The sequence below is a fragment of the Cherax quadricarinatus genome, chromosome 46 (genome assembly GCF_038502225.1).
Source record: "Cherax quadricarinatus isolate ZL_2023a chromosome 46, ASM3850222v1, whole genome shotgun sequence".
Taxonomy (NCBI): Eukaryota; Metazoa; Arthropoda; class Malacostraca; order Decapoda; family Parastacidae; genus Cherax; species Cherax quadricarinatus.
In genome coordinates, this window is record NC_091337.1 from 26,298,600 (window position 1) to 26,314,080 (window position 15,481).

At 44.4% G+C, this 15,481-nt stretch overlaps 1 protein-coding gene across 1 annotated transcript; it reads right to left on the reverse strand.

The window, feature by feature from the left end:
• Positions 1–5,142: 5,142 nt before the first annotated feature.
• On the reverse strand, positions 5,143–7,079 carry LOC138854014 (cytochrome P450 6k1-like). Its single transcript, XM_070094405.1, has 2 exons — positions 6,900–7,079; positions 5,143–5,944 (listed from the first exon to the last, which is right to left on the reverse strand). Exons 1-2 carry the CDS (start codon positions 7,077–7,079, stop codon positions 5,171–5,173), a joined length of 954 nt encoding a protein of 317 aa, XP_069950506.1. The 3' UTR covers positions 5,143–5,170.
• Positions 7,080–15,481: the final 8,402 nt, after the last annotated feature.

Consider the following 15,481-nt stretch of genomic DNA (forward strand, 5'->3'; position numbering starts at 1 on the left):
CTGAAAGAATCCTTTTGGGTTTGTCTTCGATTCTCTTGCAACTTTAACCTCATAATCTCTTTTTGCTTTTCTAATTCCCTTTTTTATTTCTCTTTGCTTTATAATCAATCTCCGATGAAACTTATAATAAAAGTGCACTTCTTGTATGCACCGTATACCAAACACTTAGATCTTTGTAGATGAATGGTTCAGAGAACCGACAGGTTGATAAATTAGACACATGTGCAACTCTTGGGTATCTTTATTGTATGGACTGATGAAGCCACTGTGTGGCGAAACGTTTCCTTAATAAAGATACATAAGAGTTGCACATGTGTCTAATTTATCAACGTGTCGATTCTGTGAACCATTCATCTACAATCCTGTCAGACACTGCAACTTCTTGGGATCTTAATACTTGGGAATTCTTCACTTGCCTAAACCTTGGGCACGACCTACTTCCACATTGAACAAATGTGACACCACCTACGACCGCTGCACCTCTCCTGCCTACGGTTTATTAGCTCCTTCTCTGCACTTATGCTGTATTCTATTCAAGATTCTCCTCCTGTTCTTCAAGATTCTCCTTTGTATGGACTGATGAAGCCACTGTGTGGCGAAACGTTTCCTCAATAAAGATACCCAAGAGTTTGTAGATGAATGGTTCAGAGAACCGACATGTTGATAAATTAGACACATGTGCAACTCTTGGGTATCTTTTATGAGGAAACGTTTCGCCACACAGTGGCTTCATCAGTTCATACGTAGGAGAACATAAGAACATAAGAACGAAGGAACACTGCAGAAGGCCTACTGGCCCATGCGAGGCAGGTCCAAGTCTCCTACCGGCTTAAGCCAATGCACCCAACCTAGTCAGGTCAGGTCACATTGACTTAAGGGAGGAACACGGCAACCGACCTGGTAGCACAAGCTATCAGGTCTAACTCACACCCACCCACATCTACTCATGTATTTATCCAACCTATTTTTAAAGCTACACAACGTTCTGGCCTCTATAACGGTACTTGGGAGTTTGTTCCACTCATCCACAACTCTATTACCAAACCAGTACTTTCCTATATCCTTCCTGAATCTGAATTTTTCCAACTTAAAACCATTGCTGCGAGTCCTGTCTAGGCTAGATATTTTCAGCACACTATTTACATCCCCTTTATTTATTCCTGTCTTCCATTTATACACCTCAATCATATCCCCCCTAATTCTACGTCTTTCTAGAGAGTGCAGTTTCAGGGCCCTTAGTCTATCCTCATGGGGAAGGTTTCTGATACATGGGATCAACTTTGTCATCCTCCTTTGTACATTTTCCAGAGAATTTATATCCATTCTGTAATACGGTGACCAAAACTGTGCAGCATAATCTAAATGAGGCCTAACCAAGGATGTATAGAGTTGAAGAACAACCTGAGGACTCCTATTATTTATGCTTCTTGATATGAAGCCAAGGATTCTATTAGCTTTATTGCGAACACTTATGCACTGTTGTCTTGGTTTCAGATTACTGCTAACCAGAACTCCTAAATCTTTTTCGCAATCCGTAATATTAAGATCTACATTATTTAGTTTATATGTGGCATGGTTATTGTCCTGTCCAACATTTAGAACTTTGCATTTGTCTATATTAAACTGCATCTGCCACTTCTCCGACCACTGCATCAGTCTATTCAAATCTTCCTGGAGTGCTCGAATGTCCTCGTCAGAATGAATTCGACGGCCTATTTTGGTGTCATCGGCAAACTTGCCGATGTCGCTCTTTATGCCCTCATCTATGTCGTTTATGTAGATTGTGAACAGCAGGGGGCCCAACACTGACCCCTGTGGAACACCGCTCGTGACACTTCCCCACTCTGATTTCTCCCCATTTATGCAAACTCTTTGCTGCCTATTTGTCAACCATGCCTCTATCCAGGAAAAAATTTCTCCTCCTATTCCATGTGTTTTAATTTTCCTCAATAGTCTCTGATGTGGGACCCTGTCAAAAGCCTTACTGAAGTCCATATACACAATATCATATTCATTACCATGATCTACCTCCTCAAATACCTTAGTGAAAAAAGTTAATAAATTCGTAAGGCAGGAACGCCCCTTTGTAAAACCATGCTGAGATTCGTTGATTAATTTATGCTTTTCAAGGTGGCTACGAACTGCCTCGGCAATTATTGATTCCATAAATTTTCCCACTATGGAGGTTAGGCTTATTGGTCTATAGTTCGAAGCTAAGTACCTGTCACCTGTTTTGAAAATAGGTATCACATTTGCCATTTTCCACTTATCTGGCACCATGCCAGTTTGTAGTGATATGTTGAAAAGATTAGCCAAAGGTGTGCTAAGCTCCTCTTTACATTCCTTTAGAACCCTTGCATACAGTTCATCAGGGCCTGGGGATTTGTTAGGTTTTAATTTATCTATTTGCCTAAGGACCATGTCACTTGTGACCCTAATAGTGCACAGTTTATTATCGTCCTGTTCTACATAATTTATCATTACTGGAATATCGCTGGTATCCTCCTGTGTAAAATCCGAGAGGAAGTATGTGTTAAAAATTCTACACATTTCCTTATAACTGTCAGTGAGCTGACCCGAGGAACTTTTGAGTGGGCCTATCTTGTCCCTGATCTTACTTCTGTATACCTGAAAGAATCCTTTTGGGTTAGTCTTCGATTCTCTTGCAACTTTAACCTCATAATCTCTTTTTGCTTTTTTAATTCCCTTTTTTATTTCTCTCTTTAACTGAATATATCGATCGATTTCTCAATTGCCCCTCTCCTCTTTTGATTTGCCTATATATGCCTCTCTTTTGACCAATCAGATATTTTAATCTATTGTTCATCCATTTAGGATCATTTTTGGTTGATCTGATTTCCCTATTTGGAACATAATTTGACTGAGCAGCTAGAACTATGCCCTGGAAAGCATCATATCGGCAACCATCACCACCTACCTGACCCTTAGTCAGGTCATTCCAGTTCAGCCCACCTAAGTAATTTTTCAGTCCTATGAAGTCAGCCAAGCGAAAGTCAGGGACGGAGACTTGATTGCCATTATTAGGGGAATTCCATGATATATTAAAACTGAGTGATTTGTGATCACTTTCCCCAAGCTCATCATTAACCTCAAGATTATTAATTAGTGTTTCCCTACTGGCAAGAACCAAGTCAAGGAGGTTATTTCCCCTAGTTGGCTCTGTCACAAACTGTTTTAAAAAACAATCCTGGATCGTATCAAGAAAGTCACCTGACTCTAAATTTCCTGTCAAATTGCTCCAGTCAATCTGTCTATAGTTGAAATCTCCCATTAGCACAACATTTTCGTATGTAGATGCCTTACGAATTTCGTCCCATAGAAGTTTACTGCACTCCCTATCAAGATTTGGGGCCCTGTAAATCACACCCAAAATTAGTTTTTCTCGGCCCTCGAGAAGCTGTAACCAAACAGATTCAGTGGCTAACGCTTCTAATTTAATATCTTGTCTAACACAACAATTTAAATTGTCTCTGACATACATCGCTACTCCACCACCTTTCCTGTTGACCCTGTCAGTGTGGAATAAAACTTGAAGAACAGGAGGAGAATGAGGTAATCAGTCCCTCAACCTTGAGTCGATGTGTTCAGTCCATCAATCTTGAATAGAATACATTCTATTCAAGATTCTCCTCCTGTTCTTCAAGTTTCTCCTACGTATGGACTGATGAAGCCACTGTGTGGCGAAACGTTTCCTCAATAAAGATACCCAAGAGTTGCACATGTGTCTAATTTATCACTTAGATCTTTGTTTATACTTCGCTGTATTACACTGCAGCCCGTATCTACTTGAACAAGTAGCATACAGACACATGTGCAACATCTGGTGCTCTTCGCACCTACTCCTAGGTTGAGGGACTGATTACCTCATCTTCTGTACATAGTTATACTGTCTTCAAGTTATGTTCTAGAATTTGTATTGATAAAGCCACTGGATGGCGAAACGTCTACAATAAAGATACCCAGATGTTGCACATGTGTCTTAATCTCAACTTGTCGGTATTATATACCATTCGTACACAAGTAGTATACAGTCTGCTCTTTGTATCTTTCTCCTTCTCGACCATTTTCTATTGCTGATTCTGGATTTCTGGTTTCTTCTCCACTTCCACCTCTCTTCTAATAAGGTTATTTTAATGCTCATCATTTACTCTGGGGGACGGTCACACTGTGACTCTCGTAGCGGTCAGTTGGAGGATCTTCTCACTTCTCTTCCTCTTAGTGTTTTAAATACAGGTAATCCCACCCATTTTGTCCCTCGCAATCAAACTGTCTCTTGCATAGATCTCTCAATTTACTCCTCTTATATTGTACTCGACTTTATGTGGCCTGTGTTCCTAGATTTACATGAGAGCGATCATTTTCAGATCCTTACTTCCCGTTCATATTCTCGCTCTCCTCATAGCCCTCGTTGGCAGTTTGAACGGCGAATTGGACCCTTAACTATTTTTAGCGAGGAACCTTTCTCTTTGACCTCTTCTACTGAGTTATTACAATTCTTTTCGACCTCAGTTTTAAACGCTGCTTTACATACAATCCCTCAAACCTCGAATAGGCACTATCAGAAGTACGTGCCTGAATGGTCTCCTTGTGTTCGTGTAGTGAGATGGATACGTGCTGCATGGGGCCGATATTATTACAATAGAACCACAGAGCGGCTCCTTGATATTAACTGGAAAGCCGCAGGTCTGGGAGTGAGAGCGAGACATGGCTGAGTATGTCTAACTTGAGGCTGTGCCCTCTGGTAGGCACTCAGATAACTAGGCCCACAACAACTCACTCTAAGAGAGAACTATGGTAACTAGACATTAGGCCTATTGTCTACACGATACCGAGTTCTGATACTTTGAAAGTGACCGATACCAGCCAATACCGATACTTTGTCACATGCCTAGTTTATTCTACAACTCTCAGTGTTATTCATATCTTTGACTGTGATAAAATTTTTAATAATATTGATCCACTCGCAGTTTTACTATATGATAAGAAATCCTCAACTATAGTTTCCTCTTTCAGAAAGAAATTCTTGATCATTAGGAAAATAAAAGGAGTATGACCATAACGTATTAGTCCTCTACTGTATTATATCTTTCACGGAAATATTGCTTTACACGAATGAAATATTATTACAAGTTTTAAATTAAAATGGATATCAGCACTGACCTTGCTTAGAGGGGATGACGCATAAACTGTCAATGCCAGAGAGGTTGTCAGTAGTGGAAGTCTCACGTGTAGTGTTGGACATGATGGAAGTTGACTTAGTGGTGTGTTGGTCATGGTTTGCTCGCGCATCCAGGAGGAGATCCAAGTAATCTCCACGTCTTTGACCATTTTTCCTGACCGCTATTGTCTGCTCCACCACGTTTTGGAAAAATGTCTTTGCTGAAGTTTCTAATGTTAGTCTGAGAGCGTTAAAGATCCTTGGGGAAATATGTATAAGAGTAAATTTTAAGGTTGTAATCAACGAAGGAGCAAATAATGTTTCTGCCCATTTGGTAAATTCTGTTTCCTCATTTCTAAAGGAATTGCATTCAATACCAAAAGCACAGGAAGCAATTGTGTCCATTGTGAATCGTCCAGAATTTACCTTCATATCAACATAAGGTTTCTTAGCAGCTTCTTTAAGAGTAAAAGAAACAAGATCATCAGCCTTGTCACTGATGAGAGGGAACATCCCACGCATCTTGCCGGAGGTAAAGGTTGGAGTCACGACTGCCCGAAGAGCCCTCCACTCATCTCCTGACTTGTTAGCAAGCATTTGGTTGGTAAGGCTTCCTTCTGTAGCCGGAAACTTCCGACGGTCAATAAAATGATCAAAGTCTTTAACTAGAATGTTTTTGAGAAGGTCAGGATCGCCAATCATCAAAACTGGACGAAATATTTCATACATTCCACAGAATGTCGAGCCACCATACTTGTAGTACACCTGTAAACATGTAAAGTTATTAAAATGTGACTGTATTCACTGCCATACTCTCGATTCTTAGTAATGTAATTGTGAGGGAAAAGTTCGGTAGATAGGAGTGGAAGCATGAATAAGTGGAGTGGTAGTGTAATTGGTTGAATGCTTGAAGGGGTGTGTATCGTTAACTTTAATCCCCTCCCACTTTCCCCATCCAGTGGGAGTTAACATGAGACCCTGCTGACGAAATGATGTTACTTGACTTTCTGCTCCCATCAAGCCTTCTTGCTGATGGGATTGGGTCACAAGACACTGGCGAGACAAGTCGGACAGCTGAATCTAGGCTATATATCGGAAACTCTACCTCATCTTTTATTGAACACAGCAATGTATCACTTTACCTTTGCAAGTGTTTATCTGTGGTCTAAAACACCACAAAAAACTTCCGTCGATTACTCCGCCAGTTTAACAACTGTTGGCAGTAGTACTCAGTGCTGGGCTAAGTTTATACCAATCACGTCCACCAGTGACTACCTGGTCTCACACCGGAATCTCGTTCACTCCTGGTAAATCCTGTCAGCTACTTTTCACAACCACCGACACATCACAATATCATCTGTCCGCTGTATGTATTAGCTTCGTCTCACGAAATTTATTTATTTATTTTATTTTTCATTATTGTTTCACTTAAGAACATTTCATGTTTGATTGTTTTATATTTTATATTAATATATTTTGATTCTTGTCAATGAACTTGCTTATTTTCATCTGTAATAATTTATTGTTCTAGATGTTGTTGTCGAGAAGAGAAATTGTCCTTTAAAATACTCTCTGAGGGTCTTAAATTATTTACATATTAACATGAATTATATATAGAGACATGATTAAAATATATACAGAAAAGTCATATTTTTGTCGAAACAGAATATCATTTACAGTATTTTAACTTTATAAAGATCATCAATTGAAGATTACCAACCTCGTCCAAATATTCCCATCGAGTCTGGAATAATGATAACTGTTTGTGTATGTGCCCGAGGAATGGTAGATATGGAGGCGTAGGAACTCCAAGGGTTGACCAGTGGTTGTGGCGCCAGCGGGAGTATGACCAAGCAGCCAACACAAGTCCAACCACAAACAACCACACCACAGTATCCATCCTGAAATTAAATTTTATATAATTACTTGCCATTTTCACTTACTGTTTGAAACTATTTCCCTGATCCCCAATAACTTTTGTCTAAATAGTTAAGATATTTAATCATTAATTTTCCTGCTCTGCAGACTTTTCTCAAATATTTAGGAAAGAATCTGTTGTGCCGGCGAAGTGTTGTCTGAATATATTTTCCTAACATTACTTTACCGACTTTATCAATGTTAGCATAATCGTAAAATGCGTCTCAGTGCATGTATTTACAAAAAAAAAAAAAAATATCCCATACAATGCTGGAGAACAGTTTTTGTTCCTGTGTCGTCAATGACATGTTAACAGACTCGATCATGGGTAAACATAAGCCAGCAGCACTACAACAGTATCAGTATGAACATTAAAATGGTATAAAATACCGACAGGTTGTTAGGTAAGACACATATGCAACAGTTAGGTATCTTTATTTCGAAACGTTTCGCCTACACAGTAGGCTTCGTCAGTCGAGTACAGAAAAGTTGATAGAAGCAGAAGATACTTGAAGACGATGTAATCAGTCCATCACCCTTAAAGTTTTGAGGTGGTCAGTCCCTCAGTCTGGAGAAGAGCATTGTTCCATAGTATGAAACAATATGAAGATGAAGTGGCAGGATGGAGCCTTATATAGCGCCAAGAGGTGAGACGTAGGTCACTATCTCAGTATATCTCAGTAGTCATCCAAGGTTCGGTTCTCCGTTTAATCCTAACTTCTTTAACTTTTGCAATATTATCAAGGACAGCGGTGAACATTGTTTTAAATTTTTCCCAGGCATCGTTTACTTCCCTGCAACTTGTTATCTCTGTCCAGTCACAATTGTATAGCCTATTTACCAGTGTTTCTTTTCTATAGTTTCTAGTTGACCTCATTTTTATTGTCCTGTGTAGGTCTATCCTATCCCTTGTGATTTTCCTGATGCAGTAAATGATGAAATGACCACTAAGGCCTGTGGTAATAACGCCTGACTGACTAATGTTCTCAGAGCGGTTACAAAGTATGGTCAATTATGGTGGCTGAGAACTGTGTGATCCGGGTTGGTGTATTAATTAGTTGAGTGTAACTATTTAAACCTAGAATTCGCTTATATTTTTTGCATCGCCCGTTCTTTTACTGTTGAGAACAGATATTGAAGTCTCCCAGTATTACTGTCTCGCAATTGTTATCAAGTCCGGAGAAGACTCTCGAGAAGTCTTCTAAGAACTGGTCATGGGTGGGAGAGCGGTAACTAGTTCCTACTATGATGGGTTTGGTCTTGAAAAGCAACACTTCAAACCGTAGAATCTCCAGTTTATTGTCAGTTAAATCAGATCTTTGGTTGTAGAGTAAATCAGGTCTTGGGTTGTAGGCTAAGTCATTTCTTATGGAGGCACATACCCCACCACCTTTTCTGTTCCTGTCTATGCGTATTGTATTGTAACCTTCTGTTTTGACCTCGCTGTCAATCACCGTATCATCCAACCAGGATTCAGACATGGATATAACTGCCACTCTAGTTTTGTTAGCCAGAATCCTAAGCTCTGCCAATTTTGGAAAAAGTTATCTAGCGTTGACCTGAACAAAGTGAAGGCCTGATTGCATAATACAGTCATAATCGTCAATATATGGCAAGGGGTCGTTTATATTAAAATTAGGTAATTCAATGTCATCATTGCTGAAGGGTAACTGTGCCAAAGTGCATTTAGTACAAACAAAAAAAATGAAATCAAGCATCATTACCATAATCGAACACACATCCATTATGCACCCACCCTTTACACATTTTACAAAAGGTACATTTATTGTTCTCCTGCCGTACCTTAGTACAGTGTAAACATATGTCTGGTGTAGTCTGAGATTAGAATGGTGGCTTTTGTCTCATTTTGACCTATGCATGCATTACATAGAGAATTAAGCTTAGCATTCCTAGCTTCTAGACCGTCATTATTACAACACTGCACTGTTTGACCCTTGTAGGTTTAGCGCTAGTTTTTTTATTTTAGTAATACATTACAACAAAGTTAAAAGTGTAGTGTGCGCAGGAGAAACAGTGACTTGAGGTTGCTGAGGAACTAGACTAGGTGAGGGAAACAGCATCGTCCCACCGCTAGCCTACTGGAGTGTCCCACAGCTAACCTACTGGAGTGTCCCACCGCTAGCCTACTGGAGTGTTCCACAGCTAGCCTACTGGAGTGTCCCACCGCTAGCCTACTGGAGTGTCCCACAGCTAGCCTACTGGTGTCGCACCGCTAGCCTACTGGAGTGTCCCACCGCTAGCCTACTGGATTGTCCCACAGCTAACCTACTGGTGTCGCACCGCTAGCCTACTGGAGTGTCCCACCGCTAGCCTACTGGAGTGTCCCACAGCTAACCTACTGGTGTCGCACCGCTAGCCTACTGGAGTGTCCCACCGCTAGCCTACTGGAGAGTCCCACAGCTAACCTACTGGTGTCGCACCGCTAGCCTACTGGAGTGTCCCACCGCTAGCCTACTGGAGTGTCCCACAGCTAGCCTACTGGAGTGTCCCACCGCTAGCCTACTGGAGTGTCCCACAGCTAACCTACTGGTGTCGCACCGCTAGCCTACTGGAGTGTCCCACCGCTAGCCTACTGGAGTGTCCCACAGCTAACCTACTGGTGTCGCACCGCTAGCCTACTGGAGTGTCCCACCGCTAGCCTACTGGAGTGTCCCACAGCTAGCCTACTGGAGTGTCCCACCGCTAGCCTACTGGAGTGTCCCACAGCTAACCTACTGGTGTCGCACCGCTAGCCTACTGGAGTGTCCCAGAGCTAACCTACTGGTGTCGCACAGCTAGCCTACTGGAGTGTCCCACAGCTAACCTACTGGTGTCGCACCGCTAGCCTACTGGAGTGTCCCACAGCTAACCTACTGGTGTCCCACCGCTAGCCTACTGGAGTGTTCCACAGCTAGCCTACTGGAGTGTCCCACCGCTAGCCTATTGGAGTGTCCCACAGCTAGCCTACTGGAGTGTCCCACAGCTAACCTACTGGTGTCGCACCGCTAGCCTACTGAAGTGTCCCACCGCTAGCCTACTGGAGTGTCCCACAGCTAGCCTACTGGAGTGTCCCTCCGCTAGCCTACTGGAGTGTCCCACAGCTAGCCTACTGGAGTGTCCTACAGCTAGCCTACTGGAGTGTCCCACCACTAGCCTACTGGAGTGTCCCTCATCTAATCTACTGGAGTGTCCCACCGCTAGCCTACTGGAGTGTCCCACCGCTAGCCTACTGGAGTGTCCCACAGGTAGCCTACTGGAGTGTCCCACAGCTAACCTACTGGAGTGTCCCACCGCTAGCCTACTGGAGTGTCCCACAGGTAGCCTACTGGAGTGTCCCACAGCTAACCTACTGGAGTGTCCCACAGCTAGCCTACTGGAGTGTCCCACCGCTAGCCTACTGGAGTGTCCCACCACTAGCCTACTGGAGTGTCCCACAGCTAGCCTACTGGAGTGTCCCACAACTAACCTGCTGGAATGTCCCACAGCTAGCCTACTGGAGTGTCCCACAGCTAGCCTACTGGAGTGTCCCACAGCTAGCCTACTGGAGTGTCCCACCGCTAGCCTACTGGAGTGTCCCACCGCTAGCCTACTGGAGTGTCCCACCACTAGCCTACTGGAGTGTCCCACCGCTAGCCTACTGGAGTGTCCCACCGCTAGCCTACTGGAGTGTCCCACCGCTAACCTACTGGAGTGTCCCACAACTAACCTACTGGAGTGTCCCACCGCTAGCCTACTGGAGTGTCCCACAGGTAGCCTACTGGAGTGTCCCACAGCTAACCTACTGGAGTGTCCCACCGCTAACCTACTGGAGTGTCCCACCGCTAGCCTACTGAAGTGTCCCACCGCTAGCTTACTGGAGTGTCCCACAGCTAACCTACTGGATTGTCCCACCGCTAGCCTACTGGAGTGTCCCACCGCTAGCCTACTGGAGTGTCCCACCGCTAGCCTACTGGAGTGACCCACAGGTAGCCTACTGGAGTGTCCCACAGCTAACCTACTGGAGTGTAACACCGCAAGCCTACTGGAGTGTCCCACAACTAGCCTACTGGAGTGTCCCACAGCTAGCCTACTGGAGTGTCCCACAGCTAGCCTACTGGAGGGTCCCACAGCTAGCCTACTGGAGTGTCCCACCGCTAGCCTACTGGAGTGTCCCACCGCTAGCCTACTGGAGTGTCCCACAGGTAGCCTACTGGAGTGTCCCACAACTAACCTACTGGAGTGTCCCACCGCTAGCCTACTGGAGTGTCCCACAGATAGCCTACTGGAGTGTCTCACAGCTAACCTACTGGAGTGTCCCACCGCTAGCCTACTGGAGTGTCCCACCGCTAGCCTACTGGAGTGTCTCACCGCTAGCCTACTGGAGTGTCCCACAGGTAGCCTACTGAAGTGTCCCACAGCTAACCTACTTGAGTATCCCATAGCTAGCCTACTGGAGTGTCCCACAACTAACCTACTGGAGTGTTCCACAGCTAGCCTACTGGAGTGTCCCACAGCTAGCCTACTGGAGTGTCCCACAGCTAGCCTACTGGAGTGTCCCACTGCTAGCCTACTGGAGTGTCCCACCGCTAGCCTACTGGAGTGTCCCACAGGTAGTCTACTGGAGTTTCCCACAGCTAACCTACTGGAGTGTCCCACAGCTAGCCTACTGGAGTGTCCCACAACTAACCTACTGGAGTGTCCCACAGCTAGCCTACTGGAGTGTCCCACAGGTAGCCTACTGGAGTGCCCCACAGCTAGCCTACTGGAGTGTCCCACCACTAGCCTACTGGAGTGTCCCACCGCTAGCCTACTGGAGTGTCCCACCGCTAGCCTACTGGAGTGTCCCACCGCTAGCCTACTGGAGTGGACTAATAGGTGGAGGATAGAATTCGTTAGAGGGGTTGAGGTCCACTCCCGCTCAGCACTGTTCTTCCTGTTTTACTGCTCATTCTTCATTTCACGTAATGTGACTCCCAGTTCATTCATCCTTCCCTACTTCTCCTTAGCTCAGATTCATGACCCACTTCCCATTTTCTCTTGACTATAGAAATATGTAAAGTGATGTTTAGAAAAGAACGCTTTCTATGGAGAATTCATAATTTTTTGTTATGTTTGCATCACCATATATTCTTCCCTCCTACACTGAGGTAAGTCTGTGATTAATTAACTGTTTTCGGAGGGTCTGAGTCATATATGTCTCTAGGTTACTATGGAGAATGTGATCACTCACCACGTCTCCATGACACTATCATACACAACCACTGGTCCTGGGTCACTCTCACCTCTGGCTTTTCCAAGACCTACTTAGTGCCTCCATGCAAAACCTCGCTTCGACATTGCACTTACCACTGGCACAAACCTGGGAGAGTAGCCAGTTTCCTGCCGGCAGTGGCGGCGCCAATGGGGGTCTTCGGGGTTTCAACCTCCCATAATTTTCTTTAGCCACCAAAAGCCCTTCCAGTGATGAAAATCATCAGTCATTCAACTTATTTTTAAGATATAAATCATCGCCTATACCATAGGTTCATGCAAGAACTTTTAAATAGAAGAACACTGCACGAGACTACTGACTTATTGCTGGGTAAAAGGATACTGTGAAACTAACGAGACATTTTACTGCGGAAATTTTTGCTTATCAGTAGCTTTTTCAAGTTTGACATATTACTAATAATTCCAGCAACATTATTACTACCAACTTATTTTTCCAATAACTAATACTACGATCACCTACCCTGAATACCTTTATTGGTTGGTTCTGTATACCTTTATGAGACTAATACTCAAAATCTATCATCATATAATCAGCTGGATGCTCACATATCACTTCACAATCTCTTTCACCTCAGAACTCTCCATCTCCTATAAATACCCATGTTTAGTACCCTGTGTGAACTGAAAAAGTCTCTTAAGGATGATCCGTCTGTATATTCTATCAACAGTTTACACTCTAATGGCTATCAGACACATGGAGGTCCTGCCATGACAATGTTTGTTCTGCTGCCACAGTAACAAAATCAGAAATTTCTGTAACTCTATCATGAAATCATCAGGAGAACATAGGGCAACAGAAGCAAGGGCCATGTACAGTCTCACTGATATGTCATTCATAATGATATTCTGCATATCACTAAGTTGCTGACTGACCACCTTCAGTCCCCCCACCTCCAGCAGATTTAGGCTGTGAATATTAAGCCAGTCCTATATAAAGTCTAGAATAAATACTGAAAATTCATGGCAGGGCATCTGGCAAGATGCGACTGAGAGTGATAAGCAACAAGAATAAATGCAGATCAATGGTTCAGAGAACCATGTTGATAAATTAGACACATGTGCAACTCTTGGGTATCTTTATTTAGGAAACGTTTCGCCACACAGTGGCTTCATCAGTCCATACAAAGGAGAATCTTGAAGAACAGGAGGGGAATGAGGTAATCAGTCCCTCAGCCTTGAGTCGATGTGGTCAGTCCATCAATCTTGAATAGAATACGGCATAAGTGCGGGGAAGGAGCTTATAAACCGTAGGCAGGAGAGGTGCAGCAGTCGTAGGTGGTGTCACATTTGTTCAGTGTGGAAGTAGGTCGTGCCCAAGGGTTAGGCAAGCGAAGAATTCCCAAGTATTAAGATCCCAAGAAGTTGCAGTGTCTGACAGGATTGTCGATGAATGGTTCAGAGAACCGACATGTTGATTTGTAAATCAGGAAGGAGGGACAGGATAGGGATGGTGTATGCTACTGTGGGAAGGGATGTCAGGGGTGTGAAACTGGGTTGCCTCCTTAGGATTGACTGTTGCTAAGGATGTGTGTGATTGTTGGGAGTGCGAGTGTGTTGGAATAACGCACTTTTTCTGATGTGTAACGCACATGTGTTATAGGATGAGTAAGGGCACGTCAAAATTGTGGCTGTCTGTGCCAGCGGCCAGCATGAGTGTAAACTGTGTTGTATCCTGTACCCCATGTGTATTCATAGACACTTTTGCATGATGGAAGATGTCCACATATAAGCGGAACACGGGACTGTTATCATGGGCAGTACTCTTTTATTTAGTTATTTACGGTAGAAATGATAGGGTTACATTTAAGAGTTTATATATACGTTGCTTAGGGTTAAGTTGAACGTCACTGTTGTAACCTTCCTAGAAATATTTATCTCTCGCAATTATTTTCACCTGGTTGAGGTGACATTGTGTTAGATTATGTTATGACACACTTATGTTAATATTTGATATTCAATGTCTTGATGTTATTGTGAACACCGATGATTATATACTTACTTAAGGTTATTCCTTAATGTACTGTAATGTACTGTAAGTGATATTGGTTATAGTTTTTTTTTTTTGGGGGGGGGAATACATTAAGTGTGAAAAGTTTATGTTGTTTAGGGTAATAACACCTTTATGGTATTGTATACAAGTGTTTCAAAATGTATCTTGTAAAATGTGTTTGTCTTATTTAAGGTATTGTGTATGTAGTGTTGTTGTACCTTACATGATTGTACTTACTTATCACACAGTGACAAGATGAGTTAGGATAAGTAATAAATTGTGGTTATTTAATATTCAAGATTATTCAAATGAATGAATATGAGTTCTTATCAATGTGTGTGTGTGGGCGTGGGGGGTGCGTCAGCTGTGTGTGGGCGTGGGGGTGCGTCAGCTGTGTGTGGGCCTGGGGGTGCGTCAGCTGTGTGTGGGAGCGGGAGGTGCGTCAGCTGTGTGTGGACGTGGGGGGTGCGTCAGCTGTGTGTGGGCGTGGAGGGTGCGTCAGCTGTGTGGACGTGGGGGGTGCGTCAGCTGTGTGTGGGCGTGTGGGGTGCGTCAGCTGTGTGTGGACGTGGGGGGTGCGTCAGCTGTGTGTGGGCGTGGAGGGTGCGTCAGCTGTGTGTGGACTTGGGGGGTGCGTCAGCTGTGTGTGGGAGCGGGGGGTGCGTCAGCTGTGTGTGGGCGTGGAGGGTGCGTCAGCTGTGTGTGGGCGTGGGGGTGCGTCAGCTGTGTGTGGACGTGGGGGGTGCGTCAGCTGTGTGTGGACGTGGCGGGTGCGTCAGCTGTGTGTGGGAGTAGGAGGATGCGTCAGCTATGTGTGGGAGTAGGGGGATGCGTGAGCTATGTGTGGGCGTGGGGGGATGCGTCAGCTATGTGTGGGCGTGGGGGGGTGCGTAAGCGGTGTGTGGGCGTGGGGGTGCGTCAGCTGTGTGTGGGCGTGGGGGGTGCGTCAGCTGTGTGTGGGCGTGGGGGGGGTGCGTCAGCTGTGTGTGGGCGTGGGGGGTGCGTAAGCTGTGTGTGGGTGTGGGGGGTGCGTCAGCTGTGTGTGGTCGTGGGGGGTGCGTCAACTGTGTGTGGGCGTGGGGGTGCGTCAGCTGTGTGTGGGCGTGGGGGTGCGTCAACTGTGTGTGGGCGTGGGGGGTGCATCA

Excerpts from the sequence above, each read along its gene's own strand:
- LOC138854014 (XM_070094405.1), bottom strand. The coding sequence starts at position 7,079 with ATGGATACTGTGGTGTGGTTGTTTGTGGTTGGACTTGTGTTGGCTGCT. Across the intron at positions 5,945-6,899 it reads GATGGGAATATTTGGACGAG|GTGTACTACAAGTATGGTGG; the intron begins GTTGGTAATCTT and ends ACATGTTTACAG.